Source organism: Lynx canadensis, chromosome A3 (genome assembly GCF_007474595.2).
Source record: "Lynx canadensis isolate LIC74 chromosome A3, mLynCan4.pri.v2, whole genome shotgun sequence".
In the NCBI taxonomy this organism is placed as follows: Eukaryota; Metazoa; Chordata; class Mammalia; order Carnivora; family Felidae; genus Lynx; species Lynx canadensis.
Window position 1 is genome coordinate 89,414,444 of NC_044305.1, and position 23,224 is coordinate 89,437,667.

Genomic DNA, 23,224 nt, shown 5'->3' on the forward strand with positions numbered 1-23,224 from the left:
TTTGGGCTCTTTCCATACTTTGGCTATTGTTGATAGTGCTGCTATAAACATGGGGGTCCATGTGTCCCTTCAAAACAGCACACCTATATTTTGTGGATAAATGCCTAGTAGTGCAATTGCTGGGTCGTAGGGTAGTTCTATTTTTAGTGTTTTGAGGAACCTCCATACTATTTTCCAGAGTGGCTGCACCGGCTTGCATTCCCACCAGCAGTGCAAAAGAGATCCTCTTTCTCCACATCCTCACCAACATCTGTTGTTGCCTGAGTTGTTAATGTTAGCCATTCTGACAAGTGTGAGGTGGTATCTCATTGTGGTTTTGATTTGTATTTCCCTGATGATGAGTGATGTTGAGCATTTTTTCATGTGCCAGTTGAAGACGTCTGGATGTCTTCTTCGGAGAAGTGTCTATTCATGTCTTTTGCTCATTTCTTCAGTGGATTATTTGTTTTTTGGGTGTTGAGTTTGATAAGTTCTTTATAGATTTTGGATACTAACCCTTTATCGGATATGTCATTTGCAAATATCTTCTCCCGTTCTGTCGGTTGCCTTTTAGTTTTGCTGATTGTTTCCTTCGCTGTGCAGAAGCTTTTTATTTTGATGAGGTCCCAGTAGTTCATTTTTGCTTTTGTTCCCCTTGCCTCCGGAGACGTATTGAGTAAGAAGTTGGATGCAGCCAAGATCAAAGAGGTTTTTGCCTGCTTTCTCCTCGAGGGTTTTGATGGCTTCCTGTCTGACATTGAGGTCTTTCATCCATTTTGAGTTTATTTTTGTGTATGGTGTAAGAAAGTGGTGCAGGTTCATTCTTCTGCATCTCACTGTCCAGTTTTCCCAGCACCACTTGCTGAAGAGACTGTCTTTATTCCATTGGATATTCTTTCCTGCTTTGTCAAAGATTAGTTGGTCATACGTTTGTGAGTCCATTTCTGGGTTCTCTATTCTGTTCCATTGATCTGAGTGTCTGTTTTTGTGCCATGAGGTGGTACATTTAAATGAGGATCAGTTTGAAGGGTGACTGGATCTGTTGCATGGCCCTGGGATTGGATAGTTGAAACTGAATAAAAATCACTAGGATAGAAAGTAGGTGATTTTGAGGCTAGCTTATTGAATTAGTTAGTTATGTTTAATTATTTTCTGGTTAATATGGGGTTTGGTTATTAGGGAAAATCTGTGGACCTTGAAGTCTTCAAAAAATGAATGGGAGGGACTGGGAGTTGCAAGAAGAAAGTGATAGATGAAGGATGGTAGAGAAGTTGTGTGTAGCCTAAGCCTCAAAAAGAAGGTTTTCTTTTCTTTCTTTTTTTTTTTATTTGAGAAATATGGAAAATAATAGTAAAGAAATCATTGTGACAAGTAGTTAAATGCCACTTCCATCTCTCTTTGTTTCCAGAGTCATGGTATATGGAAGAGGGCTGAAATGGCAGTAGTATTAACAAGGGGAAAATAAAGTTTCTTTTTTTTTTTTTTTTTCAAGACAGAAAGTTGGAGAGTGTTCTATGAAAAATTTGAGAAAGATTGTTTCAAAGAGCACAGAAGAAAAATTGGGAGGGGAGGAATAAATAGTGAGAGGAACCAAGATAAGAAAATAGAGCAGTAATAGAATGTGGGAACAGGAGACTGGCAATGTTGGCCTTTGTTTGGACCAGGGATTTTAGTGATGAGCATAGTTGAAATGACTGGCCTCAAATATCCTCTAATTTTATCAGCAATAATTGTGATGTCAGAACTATCTGAGTCCCAGATCATTTCTGTCCTGGTCTCAAACATGAGGACCACTATAGGATTTGAGAAGGGAATCATTTCTAAAAATGTCTTTTTGGGTTCTCTTTTACAGATTATAGCATGGTTTGGTAAAGCATTCTCAGGGTACCACCTCATTTTTGCCTTTATATCCTTTGAAATTGGCCTTAAGTTCTGTTAAGGACATTCTGTTCTGGGGTTGTTGTGTTTTTTTCTCCCCACTTTACATTTCAGTTTGGGAAGTTTCTATTGACCTACTGTTAAAAATCACTGATTCGTTCCTTGGCATGTCCAGCCTACTGATGAGCCCATCAAAAGCATCCTTCATTTCTGTTATGCTGTTTTTGATTTCTGTCATTTCTTTTTTTAAACAATTTTTAATAATTTTTTATGTTTACTTTTTTTTTTTTTTAATGTTTTTATTTATTTTTGAGACAGAGAGAGACAGAGCATAAGCAGGGGAGGGGCAGAGAGAGAGGGAGACACAGAATCCGAAGCAGGCTCCAGGCTCTGAGCTGTCAGCACAGAGCCCGACGCGGGGCTCGAACTCACGAACGGTGAGATCATGACCTGAGCTGAAGTCGGACGCTTAACCGACCGAGCCACCCAGGCGCCCCTATGTTTACTTTTGAGAGAGAGAGGGAGACAGAGAATCTGAAGCAAGGTCTATCCTGTGAGAGCAAAGCTTGATGCGGGGCTTGAACCCACAAACTGTGAGATCGTCACCTGAGCTGAAGTCAGATGCTCAACCTGCCGAGGCACTCAGGCATCCCTGTCATGTCTTTTTGATTCTTTATTAGGGTTTCCATCTCTCTGCTTATATCACTCATCTCTTCTTGAATTTTGTCCACTTTTTCTATTAGAGCTTTCAGCATATTAGTTATAGTTATTTAAAATTCCTGGTCTCATAATTCCCAAATCTCTGCCATATCTGAGTCAGATTCTGTTGCTTGCTTAGTCTCTTCAGACTGTTTTTTGTCTTATAACATGCCTTATAATTTTTTGTTAAACACTGTGCTTGAGGTATTAGGGAAAAGAACTAAGGTAAATAGGCCTTAGATGTGAGGCTTTAGTTTACTGACTAAAAGTTAGGCAGTATTACTGTTTGCGGTAACTGTTGTCAGACGGTAAAATTTCCTCTGGTGTCTTTGTTTTTTGTCTCCTGTGTTGTCTTTTGGTTTCCTTTGACACTCCTTAAATAGAGTCTGAGCCTTGCTTCCATTCTATCTTTGTAATGTCTTGTTATTATAGAGGAGCCTTACTTATCTAGTGGTAAGGCGTGGAGGGGAGAGGTTTCATTATAATAATCCTATGATTAGGTGTCAGTCTTTTAGTGAGCCTATATCCCTAGGCTATTACTTTTACAAGTGCTATTCTTAGCGTTTTTCCTCTCCTTAGGTGAAACAGGAAGGCTTGGGGGTGGGGTGGGGCTAGAGTTGGGTGTTTCCCTTCTTCTAGGTTGGTTTAACTCAGGTAAAACCTAGGCAGTCAGGCTCTGATAATACAGTTTCCCTTGAGATCCCTCTGTTATGGAAAACAGAGGGCTCCAGGCTTTTTCTAAAATGGTTACTTTACCATTCCCTGTGCCAAGAGTATGAGGGTATTTTTGTCCCATCTTCATCTTGGGAACCTTGTGAGGCCCCTGGAAGTAAAGCTCATGAAAATATAGAGTCCTCCCTGGGCTTTGGAGTTTTGTTTTTTTGGTTTTGTTTGTTTGTTTTTTGTGTTTAATTGTTTGCTCTTCTTTTTGAGAGAGTGGGGGGAAAGGGGCATAGAGAGGGGGAGACTGAGGCCGAAGTGGGCTCTGCACTGACTGCAGAGAGCCTGATGTGGTGGTTAAACTCATGAACCATGAGATCATGATCTGAGCTGAAGTTGGACCTTACCCTAACCACCCAGACACCCTCCCCAAGGAGTTTTTCTCTCTAAAGTGAGTTCATGCTTAGCCTCTAGCAGTTGGTTAATTGCAGTTTAATTTTTCCTGCCCATTTTTGGTTCCAGTGCCTTCTACTCCCTTAATATTAATCCCTCTCTGATTCTTTTTATTTGTCTCTCTGGTTTTCAGAACAGTTGTTTATCCTGTGAACTCAGTTCTCTGATGGATTTAAGAGTTTTGATTTTCAGTTTGTTCAGCTCTTTTCTGGTGCAGATGTGAGTGACTTCTAAGCTCTTTATGTGTTGGACAAGAAAATTCTCTTTTTTAAAAACTATTAAAATATATAATAAGAGCAACTAAGCTGGAGCTTTGGAAGGAGAAATGATATGTTTAGAATGGAAATTGAAACCATCTGTCATTAGCTTTTTTTAAAAACAGCTTTTTTGAGATGTAATTCATATGCAATACATTTCACCCATTTAAGGTATCCAGTTCACTATGTTGTGCAAACATCACTACAGTCTAATTTTATTTTTATTTATTTTTTAAAGTTTTTATTTAAATTCCAGTTTGTTAACATACAGTGTATTGTTAGTTTCAGGTGCACAATATAGTGACTCAACACTGCATATATCATCCTGTGCTCATCACAAGTGCCCTGCTTGATCCCTTTCATCTCCCTACCTCATCTCTGGTAACCGTCCTCACTACGTTCTAATTTTAAAATATTTTTATACTCTAGGTACCCTGTACCTGTTTGTACTTATTCCCCATTCCACACCTCCCTCAGCCTTAGGCAATCTAGGCAACCACTAATTTACTGTGTCCATAAATTTGTCTATTCTGGACATTTTCATATAAATTAAATCATACAGCATGTGATCTTTTGTGAGAAACTTCTTTTGAGTATGTTTTCAAGATGTATCCATTTAATAGTATGTATCGATACTCCTTTTTTATTAAGTAATTAATTACACAGTTATATAGATAGTGTCACATTTTGTTCACCCATTTATCAGTCGATGGGCATTTGGGTCTTTTTCCATTTTTGGCTATTGTGAACAATACAGCTGTGAACATTCATGTACATGTTTTTGTGTATATGTATATTTTCCTTTCTCTTTGATATATATCTAGGAGTGGAATTACAGGTTTTATAGTAACAGTGTTTTAACATTTCAAAGAACTGCTGAACTGTTTTCCAAAATGTGCAACATATTACTTTGCCATTAGCATTATGAGGGTTCCAATTTCTCCACATCTTCAACAACACTTGTTATTTTCTGTCTTTTTGATTATAGCCATTCTGGTGGATATGAAGTGGTATCTTATTGTGATTTTGATTTACCTTTGCCTAGTTGTTAATGATATTGAGCATTTTTTTCTTGTGTTTATTACCCATTTGTATATCTTTGGAGAAGTGTCTATTCAGATACTTACTTTTTAACTGGGTTATTTATTTTTTTTTTTAATATGAAGTTGTAAGAGTTCTTTATGTATTCTGGGTACAAGTCCTTTATCAGATATGTTATTTGCAAAAATTTCCTCCGACTCTGTGGGATGTCTGTTCACTTACTTGATGGTATTAATCACAGCATATAGTTTTGAATTTTGATGAAGTCCACTTTATTGTTTTTTTTTTCCTTTTAAAAAATACTTTTAGTAGTGGTAAAATACACACAATATAAAATTTGCCGTCTTAACCACTTTTAAGAATATAGTGCAATGTTGTTAAATATTCACATTGTATAAATATTACTGTCATCCATCCACAAAACTTGTAAAACTGAAACTGTTAGTATTAAACAGCAGTTCCCCATTTCCCCCACTGTTAGTCAACTATCATTCTACTTTTTGTTTCTCAATTTGACTACTCTAGATACCTCATATAAGTGGACTCATACAGTATTTGTCTTTTTGTGACTGGCTTATTTTACTTAGAATAATGTTTTGAAAGTTCATCCATATTGTAGTAGAGTCAGATTGTGTTGAATGTGTAGATCTGGTTTGGGAGTATTGCCATCATAATAATATTAAATTTTTTGGTCTGTGAACATAGGTGGTCTTTATTTGGGACTATGCCATCTTATATTAAATACTTTGACCTATAAATATGGGACATCTTTCTGGGATTTAGGTTTTCTTCATTTCTTTCAACAATATTTGTAGTTTCCAGGGTACAAGTCTTGTACTTCTTTGTTAAATTAACTCTGTATTTTAATCTTTTTGTTGTTATTGGAAAATTGTTTTCTTAATTTCACTTTGGGAATATTCCTTGCTAGTGTTGAATTTTCTATGTTAATTTTATAGCTGCAATCTTGCTGAACTATTTGTTTATTATCTTTAATTTTTTTGTGTGTGGATTTCTTTATATACAAGACCATGTCATCTGCAGATGTAGTCTTCTTTCTTTCCATGTGTGCCTTTTATATATTTCATTTCCCAATTGCTCTGAACCTTCAGTACAATGTTGCATTGAAGTGGCAAGAACAGACATCCTTGTCTTGTCCTGGTCTTTGTGAAGAGGTATGAAGTCTTTTATCATTAAGTATGATGTTAGCTGTGGGATTTCTGTAGATGCTCTTTATCAGGTTGAGGAAGTTCCCTTTTATTTGAAGTTTTTAGAGCATATTTACCATGTTAAAGGTGTTAGATTTTGTCAAATGTTTTTTCTGCTTCTTTTATGATGATCATATGGTTTTTGCCCTATATTCTAATAATAAGGTGCATCGGTAATTAATTTTCATATGTTGAACCAACCTTGCATTCTTGGTTATATGTGCCATTTGGTTATGGCATACAATTCTTTTTACATATTTTTGGATTTGTTTTGTTAGTAATTTTTTTGAGGACTTTTGTGTTTATATTCATAGAGGTATTGGCGTATAGATTTTTTGTGATTTTTGTTGTTAATTGGGTTTTGATACAAGGGTAATACTACTGTCACAAGTTGAGATGAGAAGCATTGTCTCCTCTAGTTTTTGGAAGAGTTTGTAAAGGGTTGGTATTAGTTTTTATTAGATGAAACTCAACTGTAAAGCTGCCTGGCCTAGTCACTCCTTTTTATTTTGTTAAATTGGTAGTAATATCCCTTCTTTCATTCCTGAGTTTGATAATTTGAGTTTTCTTTTTCTTTCTCTTTTTTTGGTGAGTCTAGCTAAATTTTGTCAATTATGTTCATCTTTTCAAGGAAATAAACTTTTGTTCCTCTACTTTTTCTGATCTGTTTTTCTCTATTTTTAAATCTCTGCTTCAGGGGCGCCTGGGTGGCTCAGTTGGTTAAGTGACCGACTTCAGCTCAGGTCATGATCACACAGCTCGTGGGTTTGAGCCTGCGTTGGTCCCTGTGCTGACAGCTCAGAGTCTGGAGCCTGCTTCGGATGCCATGCCTCCCTCTCTCTGCCTTCCCCCCCCCCTCAAAAATAAATAAAAAAAAAAATTAAATCTCTGTTTCATTTATTTCCTTTTTGCCTTTATTTTTTCCTTCCTTTCACACTTCAGTTTTAGTTTGGGCTCTTTACTGTTTCTTAAGATAAAAGAATAGGTTATTGATTTGAGATCTTTCTTTTTTTAAATTTTATTTTTTATTTTTTAAAATTTACATCCAAATTAGTTAGCATATAGTGCAACAATGATTTCAGGAGTAGATTCCTTGATGCCCCTTACCCATTTATCCCATCCCCCCTCCCACAACCCCTGCAGTAACCCTCAGTTTGTTCTCCATATTTATGAGTCTCTTCTCTTTTGTCCTCCTCCCCGTTTTTATATTATTTTTGTTTCCCTTCCCTTATGTTCATCTGTTTTGTCTCTTAAAGTCCTCATATGAGTGAAGTCATATGGTATTTGTCTTTCTCTAATTTCGCTCAGCATAATACCCTCTAGTTCCATCCATGTAGCTGCAAATGGCAAGATTTCATTCTTTTTGATTGCCGAGTAATACTCCAGTGTGTGTGTGTGTGTGTGTGTGTGTGTGTGTGTATACACACCACATTTTCTTTATCCATTCATCCATCGATGGACGTTTGGGCTCTTTCCATACTTTGGCTATTGTTGATAGTGCTGCTATAAACATGAGGGTGCATGTGTCCCTTCGAAACAGCACACTTGTATTTCGTGGAAAAATGCCTAGTAGTGCAATTGCTGGGTCATAGGGTAGTTCTATTTTTAGTGTTTTGAGGAACCTCCATACTATTTTCCAGAGTGGCTGCACCGGCTTGCATTCCCACCAGCAGTGCAAAAGAGATCCTCTTTCTCCACATCCTCACCAACATCTGTTGTTGCCTGAGTTGTTAATGTTAGCCATTCTGACAAGTGTGAGGTGGTATCTCATTGTGGTTTTGATTTGTATTTCCCTGGTGATGAGTGATGTTGAGCATTTTTTCATGTGCCAGTTGAAGACGTCTGGATGTCTTCTTCGGAGAAGTGTCTATTCATGTCTTTTGCTCATTTCTTCAGTGGATTATTTGTTTTTTGGGTGTTGAGTTTGATAAGTTCTTTATAGATTTTGGATACTAACCCTTTATCGGATATGTCATTTGCAAATATCTTCTCCCGTTCTGTCGGTTGCCTTTTAGTTTTGCTGATTGTTTCCTTCGCTGTGCAGAAGCTTTTTATTTTGATGAGGTCCCAGTAGTTCATTTTTGCTTTTGTTCCCCTTGCCTCTGGAGACGTATTGAGTAAGAAGTTGGATGCAGCCAAGATCAAAGAGGTTTTTGCCTGCTTTCTCCTCGAGGGTTTTGATGGCTTCCTGTCTGACATTGAGGTCTTTCATCCATTTTGAGTTTATTTTTGTGTATGATGTAAGAAAGTGGTGCAGGTTCATTTTTCTGCATCTCACTGTCCAGTTTTCCCAGCACCACTTGCTGAAGAGACTGTCTTTATTCCATTGGATATTCTTTCCTGCTTTGTCAAAGATTAGTTGGCCATACGTTTGTGAGTCCATTTCTGGGTTCTCTATTCTGTTCCATTGATCTGAGTGTCTGTTCTTGTGCCAGTACCATACTGTCTTGATGATTACAGCTTTGTAGGATGGCTTGAAGTCCAGGATTGTGATGCCACCTGCTTTGGTTTTCTTTCTCAAGATTGCTTTGGCTATTCGGGGTCTTTTCTGGTTCCATACAAATTTTAGGATTATTTCTTCTAGCGCTGTGAAGAATGCTGGTGTTACTTTAATAGGGATTGCATTGAATATGTAGATTGCTTTGGGTGGTATCGACATTTTAACAATATTCTTCCTATCCAGGAGCATGGATTGAGATCTTTCTTTTTGACATAGGTGTTCACACTGATAAATTTCTAAGCACAACTTTAGCAATCTACTGATAGTTTTGGTTTGTTGTATTTTTGTTTTAATTCATCTAAAATATGTTTAATTTCTGTTGCAATTTGTTTTCATTGACCCCTTGGTTATTTGGGAATATCTCATTTCATTTCCATATATTTGTAAATTTCCTTTTGTTATTAATGTCTCATTTGATTCTATTTATGTTGGAGAACACATGTTTTACATGATTTCAGTTCATTTAAATTTTATTGAGGCTTGTTTTTATGTTTTGGTGTATAGGTTATTCTGTAGAATGTATGGTTACTCTTGAGAAGGATGTGCATTCTTCTATTGTTAGGTGGTATGTTCTATACATGTCTCTTAGTTCCAGGAGTTTATAGTGTTTAAGTCTTCTGTATCCTTGTTGATCTTCTGCCTAGTTGTTTTCTCCATTTTCAAAAGTAGGATATTGAAGTCTCTATTATTGTCTGTTTTATCATTTTTTTCTGTCATATTTGCTTTATATATTTGAGACTATGATATTAAGTGCATTTATGTTTATAATTGTTATACATTCCTTATGAATTGACCTTTTGTTGTTATAAATGGTCTTTCTTTAATTTTTGTAACATTTTTTGTTTTAAGGTCTATTTTGTCTTAGGTCAGTATAGGCATTTCAGTTCTTACACTTGCTGCTTGTACAGTAGATGTTTTTCATCTCTTCAGTACATTTGGATTTTTGGGTCTAAAGTCTATCTCTTGTAAACAGCTTGTAGTTGGATCGTGTGTGTGTGTGTGTGTGTGTGTGTGTGTGTGTGTGTATGTGTTTAAATCTAGATCTGACAATCTTTGCCTTTTGATGTGATTGTTTAATCAATTTACATTCAGTGTCATGGATTAAGATTAGATGTGCATTTGTTGGGTTTACTTTTTGTTTTCCATGTTTCATGTCTTTTTGTTCTTTTCCACCTTTACTGCTTTTTATTACATTTAGTGAATATTTTCTAGTGTGACGTAAATTTCTTTAATGATTTTCTAGCTAATTTTTAAATTTATGTTCTAGTGGTTGCTCTAGGGCTTATAAAATTTATCTTAGAATATATACCTGATTTCTACTAACTTAATTGTAGTGTGATACAGAGACATTACTCTCGTATAGCTCAGTTCCCTCTTTTCCCTCTGCTATAATTGCTATACATATTACACCTATATGTGTTACAAACACAAGAATACATTGTTATATTGTTATACCTGTTTACATAATTTTATGTATTTTTAACAAGCTTAGAGAAGGGGAGCAAGTATTTATAGAGCTTATTAATTAATTTTCTAATTTACCATTTTTTATTCTCTTTATTTGTTCCTGTGGATTTGTTATCATCCAAACAAAGGAAAGTGTCCTTTCCTTACTCCACTCCAGCTTTGCTCCCACCTGCCTCCTTTTGATGTTGTCAGATATGTTACATTTCAATATATTACAGCCCCAATGCTAGAGTTATATGCATAGTGCTTTGTGTAAAATTGCTTTTAAAATCAGCTAAGAAAAGAAGGGAAAAGAAATACGCAAATATGTTTTCTTTTTGAAATGACCTATATAATTATCTTTACTAGCATTGTTTTTGTTTTGTAAATTTAATTTACTGTCTGGTGTCAATTGGTTTCAGCCTGAAGAATTCCTTTAGTATTTCTTGTATGATGGTTTCTATCGACAGATTCTCTCAGTTTTTGTGTAACTGAAATTTTTTAATAAATTTAAATCCAAGTTAGTTAACATATAGTGTAGCATTTGTTTTAGGAATAGAATTTAGTGGTTCATCATTTAAATACAACAACCCAATGCTCATCCCAGCAAGTACCCTCCTTAATGCCCATCACCCATTTAGCCCATCTCCCCACCCAACACCCCACCAGCAACCCTTTGTTTTCTGTATTTAAGAGTCTCTTCTGGTTTGTCTCCCTCTCTGTTTTTATCTTACTTTATTTTTCCTTCCCTTCCCCTATGTTCATCTGTTTTGTTTCTTAAATTCCACATATGAGTGGAATATATTTGTCTTTCTCTGACTGACTTATTTAGCTTCGCATAATACACTCCAGTTCCGTCCATGTTGTTGCAGATGGTTGGATTTCATTCTTTTGGATCGCTGCGTAATATTCCATTGTGTATATATACCACATCTTTTTTATCCATTCATCAGCTGATGGACATTTGGGCTCTTACTGTACTTTGGCTATTGCCAATAGTGCTGCTATAAACATTGGGGTGCATGTGCCCCAATGTTTGAATCAGCATTTCAATGAATTCAATGTTTAAATTCAGCCCCTTTGAATCAGCATTTTTGTATCCTTTGGATAAATCTAGTAGTGTAATTTCTGGGTTGTATGGTAGTTCTATTTTAATTTTTTGAGAAACCTCCATACTGTTTTCCAGAGTGGTTGCACCAGTTTGCATTACCACCAGCAGTGCAAAAGGGTTCCTCTTTCTCCGCATCCTCGTGAACATCTGTTGTTGCCTGAGTTGTTACTTTTAGCCATTTTGAGGTGTGAGGTGGTTTCTCATTGTGTTTTGATTTGTATTTGCCTGATGATGGGTGATGTTGAGCATTTTTTCATGTGTCTATTAGCCATCTGGATGTTTTCTTTGGAAAAGTGTGTGTTCATGCCTTTTGCCCAGTTCTTCACTGGATTATTTGCTTTTTTGGGTGTTGAGTTTAAGTTCTTTATAAATTTTGTGCAGTGTTTTATTTCATCCTTTTGAAAGGTAGTTTCCTGGGTTTAGAATCCTTGGTTGACAGTCTTTTTGTTTTTAGTACTCTGAATATGCCTTCAGTGTTCCGGCCTTTGTTGTTTCTGATGAGAAGTCAACTCTTAATTTTATTAGCATTCCCCTGTATGTGATTTGTTTTCTCTTGCTACTTTCAAGATATTCAGTCTTTCAACATTTTGATTATGTATTGGTGTGGATCTCTGTGTTTATTGTACATTGAGCTGATTGAGCTTCTCAGATGTGTAGATCTTTTCGCTTCTTTCATCAATGTCTTGTAGTTTGTAATGCATAGATCTTTCACCTCCCTGGTTAAATTTATTTCTAAGTAAATTTTTTTAAATGTAATTATAAATGGAATTGCGTTCTTAATTTCTCTAATAGTTCTTTGTTAATGTATAAAAACATAACCAATTTTGTATGTTAATTTTGTAACCTGCAACTTTACTGACTATATTAGTTTTAACAGTTTATTGATGAAGTCTTTAGGAGTTTCCATATGTAATAGCATGCCATTTACAAATAGAGACAGTTTTACTTCTTCCTTTCCTATTTGGATGCCTGTTTTTCTCTTCCGTTTTATTGCCTAATTGCTCTGGCTAGGGTTTCCAATACTATGTTGAATAAAAGTGGTGAGAGTGGGAACCCTTATCTTGTCTTGATCTTAGAGGAAAAGCTTTCAGCTTTTCACTGTTGAGTATGCTGTTAGCTGTGGGCTTATTGTATGTGGCCTTTATAATGTTGAGGTATATTCTGTCTACACCTTCCTTATTGAGAATTTTTATCATGAATGGGTGTTGAATTTTGTCAGTTGCTTTTTATATCTATTGAGCTGGTTACATGATTTTTATCCTTCATTTTGTTAATATTGGTGTAGCATGTTGATTGATTTACAGATGTTGAGCCATCCTTGCATTCCTGGAATAAATTCTACTTGATCTTGCCTATGATTCTTTTAGTGTATTATTGAATATCGTCAGCTAATATTTTGTTGAGGATTTTTGCATCTATGTTCATTAGGGATATTGGCTTGTAATTTTACTTTTTTGTAATTTCCTTATCTGGTTTTGGCATCAGAGTAATGCTGGCTTTCTAGAAGATGTTTGGAAAGGTTCCCTTTTATGTTTTGGAAGAGTTAGAGAAAGATTGGTATTGATTGTTTGAATGTTCAGTAGAATTCACCAGTGAAGCCATCTGGTTCTGGCCTTTTTTTTGGTGTGACACTTTTGCAGTCAAATGCTCTACACCTGAGCTATACCCCCAGTTTGGACACTTTTGATTACTGATTCAATCTCTTACTAGTAATTAGTCTGTTCAGATTTCCTCCTTTGTCATGATTCAGTCTTGGTAGGTTATATGTTTCTTCTTGGTTGTCAGATTTGTTGGTGTAAAAGTGTAGAAAGTCATTTATGATTTTTTGCATTTCTGTGGTATAAGTTGTAATATTTCATTTTTCATTTTTTTTTTATTTATTTGTGTCCTCTCTGGTTTGTGGAGTGATGGTGGTGTCAGTTTGTTTGTCAATTTGTTAATCTTTTAAAATAACCAGATCTTAGTTTCATTGGTTTTTGGGCTTTGTTCTTTTTCTGGTTCCTTAAGATGTAAAGTTAAGTTGTTTATTTGATGAGGTTTTCTTGTTTCTTGCTGTAGGCATTTATCACTATAACTATTTACTATTAACTTAAATTTTTTTTTAAGTGTTTTATTTATTCTTGAGAGATAGAGAGCATGAGCGGGGGAGAATCTGAAGCAGGCTCTAAGCTGTCAGCACAGAGCCCCAGGTGGGGCTCAAACTCACAAGCCATGAGATCATGACCTGAGCTGAAGTTGGATGCTCAACCAACTGAGCCACCCAGGCGCCCCTTAATTCCCTCTTAGAATGCTGCAACTGCATCCCATAAGTTTTGGTGTATTGTATTTCCATTTTCATTTGTTTCAATGTTTTTGGTTTCCATTTTGATTTCTTCTGTGAGCCATTGGTTGTTCACTTCATTAATCTGTTTGCTTTGTTAATTTCTGAGTCTTTTTTCACAAAACTTTCCCGTAATTCATATTCCTTTTCAAGTTACTATACATATTACATCTTCCCTTCTCTTTTAGTTTTCTTGAAGAGTTAATACTTGATACTGTACTTCCGTACCTTATAATTTACTTCTCAACCCATTTAATTTTCTATTTAGCTTCTTTTTTGAAGCTTACCATTGGGTTTAGAGCAGCAGTCAGCTTAGTGAAAAGAATTCAGAATTTGGAGTTAGAATTAAAAGGTTAAAGTGCCTGTTTTTGTTACTTACTCACTGTAGAACTCTGAAGAAGTTATTTATCTACCACTCAAAATGTCTGAGGACAGGGGCGCCTGGGTGGCGCAGTCGGTTGAGCGTCCGACTTCAGCCAGGTCACGATCTCGCGGTCCGTGAGTTCGAGCCCCGCGTCAGGCTCTGGGCTGATGGCTCAGAGCCTGGAGCCTGTTTCCGATTCTGTGTCTCCCTCTCTCTCTGCCCCCCCCCCCCCGTTCATGCTCTGTCTCTCTCTGTCCCAAAAATAAATAAACGTTGAAAAAAAAAAAACAAAAAAAAAAACAAAATGTCTGAGGACTGAAAATATTGGACATCACTGGGGAGCTTGTTACAAATGTAAAACTTCAGATCCCACCCTATACCTATTGATCAGATTCTGCAAGTTTACAAGATCTCCATATTGAGAAGCAGTCTTATATCTTCATCTTTGAAACTTAATTTCTTTATATGTGAAGTGCAGATGGTCCCCCACTTAGGATGCTTTGACGTAGGATTTTTCATCTTTATGATATGCATTCAGTAGAAAACATACTCCAAATAATGAATTTTGATCTTTTCTTAGGCTAGCCATATGTGATATGATATTCTTTTGTAATGTTGGGCAGTAGCAGTGAGCCACAGCTCCCAGTCAGCTATGTGATATAAGGGTAAAAAACTGATAATGCTTACAACCATTTTGGACCCATAAAACCATTCAGTTTTTCACTTTTAGTACAGTATTCAGTAAATTACACACCTATTATAAAATAGGTTTTGTGTTAGGTAATTTTGCCCAATTTTATGCCAATGTAAATGTTCTGAGCATGTTTAACTTAGGCTAGGCTAAGCTGTGATGTTTGGTAGATTAGATTATTGTATGTATTTTTGACTTGTTTTCAATTTCTGATGGGCTTATTGGGATGTAATCCCATTGTAAGGTGAAGAAGATCTGTGTAGATAATACTTGTTGTATATATCAACCATCTTGCCATCATCCAACATACCCTATGTTTTACCATTTATTGTTTGTTTCCTACTGTTAGAATGTAAGTTTTGTGAAGCAGAATTAGAGTGTAAGCTTTGTCTATTTGTTTATTGCCCTATTTCCTATATCTAGAACAGTGATAGGCACAAAGTAAACATTAATTTTTTTGAATGAACAAATAAATAAATACATTTGTTGTCAAATCTTGTTATTTCTATTGCAGTCATTTACTTTCTACTGCAGTTTAGAATTAGAATTACTGTACAAATGTAGAAATTATTGTTGTTGCAGAGAGTTCTGTTAGATAGTGCCACTTACACTTTTACATTCCCTTTCCAACCATCTTGCATATGTATTTCTGCAGTACAGTTCTGATCCAATCTATCAACAGTTCCCCATGTTATCTAGAATTAAGTTCAAAATCCTTAGTGTAATTTTTAGATACTTTATAGTTTCATATAGTTAAAAAATATTTATCTTTTTCAGGGTACATTTATTGGAAGAATCATTTAAACCCACTGCATGTATAGCATCCATCTGGGCCCTCCTAGGACTTGAGGGAAAGGGGAACCCATGAAAATAGGTTGATGATCCTTTGCTATGCCATGGAATAAAGTATTTTGTCTCTGACTGAGGAGTATCATGTCTTTTGCTGGCATATATGACTAAATAACAGGCTAACTTACTAGCTTATAACTTAGGGTGAGATTAAGGCCTAGACTGGATAGCATTTTCCTATCACATTAAAAATTCTTGAAAAATCCAAATTTTAAGATCCACATAATATCGTATAAAATGGATATGCTGCTATTTTTCTTAATGTTTATTTATTTTTGAGAGAGAGAGAGAGAGAGACAGAGTGTGAGTGAGTGGGGGAGGGGTGTAGAGAGGGGATGGGTGGGAGACACAGAATCTGAAGCAGTCTCCAGGCTCTGAGTTGTCAGCACAGAGCCCGACATGGGGCTTGAACTCCCGAATGATGAGATCATTACCTGAGCCAAAGTCGGACACTTAACCAACTGAACCACCCAGGCAGCCCGATACGCTGCTGTTTTTAAATGGTACTCTATTGTTGAATATTTAAATCATTTCCACATTAGTCTGCTGTTGTAAATGGCTTTGTAATTAGTACCTTTATAAATATATGTCTCTTTGATGAGTGTTTCTTTAGGATTTGGATTCCTTACTAGAAGTGCAAAGGTCATAGGAAGGAAAGCTTACTTTATTTCTTTTATGCATAAAAGAAGTGTTTCTTAATTAAAAAAAATAATAGTATTAACAAATCTTTTTTAGGAGATACTTCTAAAGGAGGCACAGCTGAAATTACTCAGTCCACCTTGAAACCAGGCATCAGAGATTCAGATATTGGATCTCATTTTTCCTTGTTCCCTGAGGACTTTCCTCAGTTGGCTTTAAGGTTTCCTCAAGAGACTACTATTGGTCCACATACTGATATACTCAGCCAACAAGCATTGGATAGTCATACAACTGAAAAGACTCTAAAAGTTTCAACTGTTCATGAACTAGCTGACCAGAAGACTGGAATATCAACAGCGCCCTCTAGTTCCTACTCACAAAGAGGGAAGCCTGGTATTTTCTGCTTACAGTACTTGCCAGATCGTCATCTAACTGAAGAGGCTCCAAAAGTTTTGGCTGTTCCGGGACCTGCTGACCTGAAGACTGGCATACCGACAGCCTTTCCAAGTTCCTACCCACTTGGAGAGAAGCACAGTATTTTCTACTCGCAGGCCTTGCCAGACAGTTATGTAACTGAAGAGGCTCTGAAAGTTTCAGCTGTTCCTGTATCTGCTGACCAGAGGACTGAGAAAATAACAGTACCTTCTACTTCCTATTTACAAAGAGAAAAGCATGTTAATTTTTCCCAGCAACAGTCGTCAGATAGTCATCTAACTGAACAGGCCTTGAAAGTTTCAGTTGTGTCTGGACCAGCTGGTAAAAACACTGGGATACCTATATTACCTTCAATTTCCTCCTCACTTGGAGAGAAGCCCAGTGTCTTTTACCAGCAGGCCTTGCCAGATAGTCATTTAATTGAACAGGCTCAGAAAGTTTCAGCTGTTCCTGGACCAGTTGATCAGAAGACTAGGATACCTGCAGCATCCTCTACTTACTACTCATATGGAGAAAGGCCCCAAATTTTCTATCAACAGACATTGCCAGAAAGTCATCTACCTGAACAGGCTCTGAAATTTTCAGCTGCTCCTGGATCTAATGAGCAGAAGACTGGGATACCAACGGTAACCTCTACTCCTTATTCACATAGAGAGAAGCTCAATCTTTTCTGCCAACAGGAGTTGCCAGATAGTTCTCTAACTGAACAGGCTCAGAAAGTGTTACCTGTTACTGGATCTGCTGAGCAGAAGACTGGGATACCAACCCTAACCTCTGCTTCCTATTCACATAGAGAGAAGCCCAATCTTTTCTGCCAACAGGAGTTGCCAGATAGTTCTCTAACTGAACAGGCTCAGAAAGTGTCACCTGTTCCTGGACCTGCTGAGCAGAAGACTGGGATACCAACCCTAACCTCTACTTCCTATTCACTTGGAGAGAAGCCCAGTCTTTTCTATCAACAAGAGTTGCCAGATAATCCTCTAACTGAACAGGCCCAGAAAGTTCTAGCTATTCCTGGACCAGATGACCAGAACACTGGGATATCAATAGGGTCCTCTAGGCCCTACTCACTTGGAGAGCAACCCAATGTTTTCTCCCAGCAGGTATTACCAGATAGTCATCTAACTGAAGAGACTCTGAAAGCTTCATCTGCTCCTAGACCAGGTGACGCAAAGACCGGGGTACCAACAGTACCCTCTAGTTCTTACTCACCTAGGGAGAAGTCTAGTATTTTCTACCAACAGGTCTTACCAGGCTGTCATCTATCTGAAGAGGCTCTGAAAGTTTCAGTTGCTACTGTACCAGCTGAAATAAAGAGTGGGTTACCATCAGAAGCCTCTAGTTTCAACACAGAGAGAGAGAAGACCAGTATTTTCTACCAACAGGAGTTGCCAGACAGTCATCTAACTGAACAGGCTCAGAAAGTGTCACCTGTTCCTGGACCTGCTGAGCAGAAGACTGGGATACCAACCCTAACCTCTGCTTCCTATTCACATAGAGAGAAGCCCAATCTTTTCTGCCAACAGGAGTTGCCAGATAGTTCTCTAACTGAACAGGCTCAGAAAGTGTCACCTGTTCCTGGACCTGCTGAGCAGAAGACTGGGATACCAACCCTAACCTCTACTTCCTATTCACTTGGAGAGAAGCCCAGTCTTTTCTATCAACAAGAGTTGCCAGATAATCCTCTAACTGAACAGGCCCAGAAAGTTCTAGCTATTCCTGGACCAGATGACCAGAACACTGGGATATCAATAGGGTCCTCTAGGCCCTACTCACTTGGAGAGCAACCCAATGTTTTCTCCCAGCAGGTATTACCAGATAGTCATCTAACTGAAGAGACTCTGAAAGCTTCATCTGCTCCTAGACCAGGTGACGCAAAGACCGGGGTACCAACAGTACCCTCTAGTTCTTACTCACCTAGGGAGAAGTCTGGTATTTTCTACCAACAGGTCTTACCAGGCTGTCATCTATCTGAAGAGGCTCTGAAAGTTTCAGTTGCTACTGTACCAGCTGAAATAAAGAGTGGGTTACCATCAGAAGCCTCTAGTTTCTACACAGAGAGAGAGAAGACCAGTATTTTCTACCAACAGGAGTTGCCAGACAGTCATCTAACTGAACAGGCTCAGAAAGTGTCACCTGTTCCTGGACCTGCTGACCAGAAGACTGAGATATCAACAGTAACCTCTGCTTCTTACTCACATATAGAAAAGCCCTTTATTTTCTACCCACAGGACTTGCCAGACAGTCATCTATCTCAAGAATCTCTAAAAGTTACAGCTGTTTCTGAACCAGTTGACAAGAAGACTGGAATACCAGTAGTCCCCTCCACTTCCTACTCACAGAGAGAGAAGCCCATTATTTTTTATCCACAGGCCATACCAGATATTCATCTCACTGAAGAGGCTCTGAAAGTTTCAGCCATATCTGGATCAGCTGACTGGAAGACTGGAATACCAACAGTATCCTCTATTTCCTCCTCACATACAGAAGAGCCTGTTAGTTTTTCCCTACAGGCCTTGGCAGGCAGCCTTCTACTTGAAGAAGCTCTGAAAGTTTCAGTTCTTCCTGGACCAGCTGACCAGAAGGCTGGGTTATCATCAGAACCTCCTAGTTCCTACTCACGTGGAGAGAAGCCCATTATCTTCTACCCACAGGGATTGACAGATAGCCAGGTACCTCAGGAGACTTTGGAAGTTTCAGCTGTTCCTGGACCAGCTGCCCAGAAGACTGGCTTGCCATCAGAACCTTCTAGCTGCTACTCACATAAAGAGAAGCCCATTATCTTCTGCCTACAGGGCTTGACAGACAGCCACGTGCCTCAGGAGGCTCTGAAAGTTTCAACTGTTCCTGGACAAGCTGACCAGAAGACTGGGTTGCCATCAGAACTTTCTACCTCCTACTCACATAGAGAGAAGCCCATTATTTTCTCCTCACAGGGTTTGACAGATAGCCAGATACCTCAGGAGGCTCTGAAAGTTTCAGCTGTTCCTGGACCAGCTGACCAGAAGACTGGGTTGCCATCAGAATCTTCTAGTCCCTACTCACATAGAGAGAAGCCCATTATCTTCTACTCACAAGGCCTGACAGGTAGCCAGGTACCTCTGGAGGCTCTGAAAGCTTCAGCTGTTCCTGGACCAGCTGACCAGAAGACTGGGTTGCCATCAGAACCTTCTAGCTCCTACTCACATACAGAGAAGCCCATTATCTTCTACCCACAGGACTTGACAGACAGCCAGGTGCCTCAGGAGGCTCTGAAAGTTTCAGCTGTTCCTGGATCAGCTGACCAGAAGACTGGGTTGCCATCAGAACCTTCTAGTTCCTACTCACTTGGAGGGAAGCCTATTTTCTACCAGCAGGCCTTATCAGATAGACATCTCACTGAAGAGGCTGTTAATATTTCAGCTTCTCCTGGACCAGCAGACCAAGAGACTGGGGTATCAACAGTACCTTCTATCTCTTACTCTCATATAGAGAAGCCAAGTGTTTTGGACCAACAGCCTTTGTCAGACAGTCAGCTTGCTGTAGAAGCTCTGAAAGTGTCAGCTGTTTCTGGGCCAGGTGACCAGAAGACCAGAAAACCAACAGTTACCTCCACTTCGTACTCACATAGAGAGAAAGAGAAGCCCATCGTTTCTTATCAGCAAGAATTGCCAGATCTTACTCAAGAGGCTTTAAAAGTTTTAAAGGTTCCTGGACTAGGTGGCCAGAAGACTGGAATACCAGCAGTAACTTCTACTTTCTACTCACATAGAGAGAAGCCTATCATTTCTTACCATCAGGAGTTGTCAGATCCTAATGAAGGTGCTTTAAGAGTTTTAGGCACTCCTGGGCCAGCTGACCAGAAGACTGGGATACAAATTGGGCCCTCCACTTCCTATTCACATAGAGAGAGCCCCATCTTTTCTTACCAGAAGGAGTCGTCAGATATTACTGAAGAAACTTGGAAAGTTTCACCTGTTTCTGGACCAGCTAACCAGAAGACTGAGATACATATAATCCCCTCTAGTTCCTACTCATACAGAGAGAAGGACAGTATTCTTTACCAGCAGGAGCTTCCAGATGTTACTGAAAAAGTTTTAAAAGTTTTTGCTCTTCCTGGACCTGCTGACCAGAAGACTGAAATACCAACAGGACCTTCTAGCTCTTACTCACATAAAGAGAAACTCAAGATTTCACCTGTGATTTTACCAGATGTCCAGAAGACTGAGTTTCTAACAGCTCCCCCTAGTTCCTACTCAAAAAGAGAAAAACCCAAAATTTCAACCGTGAGTGGACCAGATGACCAGAAGACTCCGTTACCGACAGTTTTTCATAATTCCTGTTCTCAGAATTTTGAGATTGAGGATATTCTGAAGATTTCACCTGTCCCTGAGCCAATTGTTGTGAATTCTGGGATACCAATACCTCTTTCTAGTTCCTCTTCCCACAGAGAGAAATCTAATATTTTCTACCCACAGGAATTGCCAGACAAACATTTAGCTGAAGATGCACTGAACGTTTCATCAATTCCTGTACCAGCTGACCAGAAAAGTCTGTTACCAACAGCTCCTCCTCGTTCCTTTTCACACAGAGAGAAACCAAATTTATTCTACCAACAAGATTTTCCAGATAGACATCTACCTGAAGATTCTGTGATGTTCTCACGTGGTCTTGGGCAAGCTGATCAGATTACTGGTTTATCAACAGTTACTCCTGGTACTTATTCACATAGTGAGAAGCAGAAACTTGTTTCAGACCATGTTCAAATGCTAATAGATAATTTGGATTCTCCTAACTCCAGTATTATCTCAAGCAGTATGCCTTTAAGTTCTCAGGCTGATGGTAGAGTTATAATAAGTAAGCCAGAATGTTCAGGTTTTGAAGATGTTGGCTCCGTGGAAATTCAAGATACAAGCAGTAGTTCCAAAACTCTTAAAGAGATTCGGACCCTTTTAATGGAGGCAGAAAATATAGCACTGAAACGATGCAATTTTCCTGCTCCTCTTGTCCCTTTCCGAGATGTTAGTGATATTTCAATTATACAATCTAAGAAGATGGTTTGCTTCAAAGAGCCCCTCACAGCTGCTGAATCTAATAGTGATTTGCCTCGGAGACAGCCATTTACAGAGGAAAGCCCAAGCAACAAGTGCATACAGAAAGATATTAGCACACAGACAAATCTGAAATGCCAGAGAGGCATTGAGAACTGGGAGTTTATTAGTTCAACCACACTTAGAAGTCCTCTACAAGAAGCAGAAAGCAAAGCCGGAGTGACGTTAGATGAAACCCTTCGACAGTATAGAGCAGCCCAATCCGTAATGAGATCTGAACCTGAAGGGTATAGTGGAACCATTGGCGATAAAATTGTTATCCCTATGATGACTATCATTAAAAGTGATTCAAGTAGTGATGCCAGTTCCTGCTCATGGGACAGTAATTCCTTGGAGTCAGTTTCTGATGTTCTTCTAAATTTCTTTCCATGTGCTTCACCCAAGACAAGTTTGACAGATAGCAGAGAAGAAGAAAGTGTGTCAGAGAGTGATGATTGTGGTGGTAGCAATGTAGATTCACTGGCTGCACATGTCAAAAACCTTCTCAAGTGTGAATCCTCATTGAATCATGCTAAACAAATACTCAGAAATGCAGAGGAAGAGGAATGTCGAGTACGAGCACGAGGTAGGAACTGATTGTTTGTCATCAAGTCAGGTCAGACTTATAAACATTATAGTTTAAGAATTTGTTTAAAGTTGTGTTTGGAATCTGAATTTATTTTCTTATAGAACTGTTAAATGATTACATTTTCCACCACTATTCAGAATAAGTCCATTTAACCAATAATGTAACTCGGTCACAGTATTAATAGTACTAGTCTGATTTTAGGGTCTTAGGTAGGTTCTGAAGCCTGAAGGAGAGTAAGGAGATAGCTTGGGTTTCCAGATTCCTAAAGTACTTATGTTTCCTTAATCCTCCTATTATAGGATTCTCTTTTGAAGGCAGAAAAAACAAAGAAAAGTTTGCTCTAAGTCACACTATATCATAAAACTAAATATACTTCTCCATTTTTCTAATACAGTTCTTAGAGCATATTTTAGATATTAGAAAAAACCGAAGTACTTCACACTAAAACTTAGGTTAGAGGTTTAAAAGAGGATGTTCTAATCCCATTAATCTCTAATAATAGAATGCTATTAAAAAAGAAATCTTTAAGACAAAATGGGGAATTAAAAAGATTTTTTTAAATATTCATTAAACATTTTTTTAATGTTCTTATTTATTTTTGAGACAGAGACACAGAGCATGAGAGGAGGAAGGGCAGAGAGAGAGGGAGACACAGAATCCTTAGCCGGCTCTAGGCTCTGAGCTGTCAGCACAGAGCCTGACGCGGGCTCAAACCTATGAACTGTGAGATCATTACCTGAGCCAAAGTTGGATGCTTAACCGACTGAGCCACCCAGGTGCCCCTGGGGAATATATTTTAGCAAGCATCTTATAAACACTTCAGGCCTCCTTGGGAATTTTGCCTTGAGATTAACTACTTGTGCCATTCCTTTTATCACTTATGCATATTTTGACTCTCCAGAAAACTCCCAAGTTTTATTTATTATTGTTAAATATCAGCTCTCATGGTAGTAGCAGTAACTGTAACAGGAACGTATAGGGGAGGCAAAGGGATTGTCCTTATTGGAAGGAAGATTAAGAAAAATAATTGAAAATCATA

The 23,224-nt window shown here is 38.1% G+C and overlaps 1 protein-coding gene across 4 annotated transcripts in view; it reads left to right on the forward strand.

Annotated features, from left to right (window-relative positions):
- ALMS1 (ALMS1 centrosome and basal body associated protein) overlaps positions 1-23,224 on the forward strand; it is a 225,545-nt gene that overhangs the window by 44,462 nt on the left and 157,859 nt on the right. For all 4 annotated transcript variants that reach the window (XM_030310857.1, XM_030310858.1, XM_030310860.1 and 1 more), the window contains one exon: positions 16,189-22,182. In XM_030310857.1, coding sequence (XP_030166717.1) covers positions 16,189-22,182 — 5,994 coding nt within the window. The remainder of the gene's footprint in view (positions 1-16,188; positions 22,183-23,224) is intronic.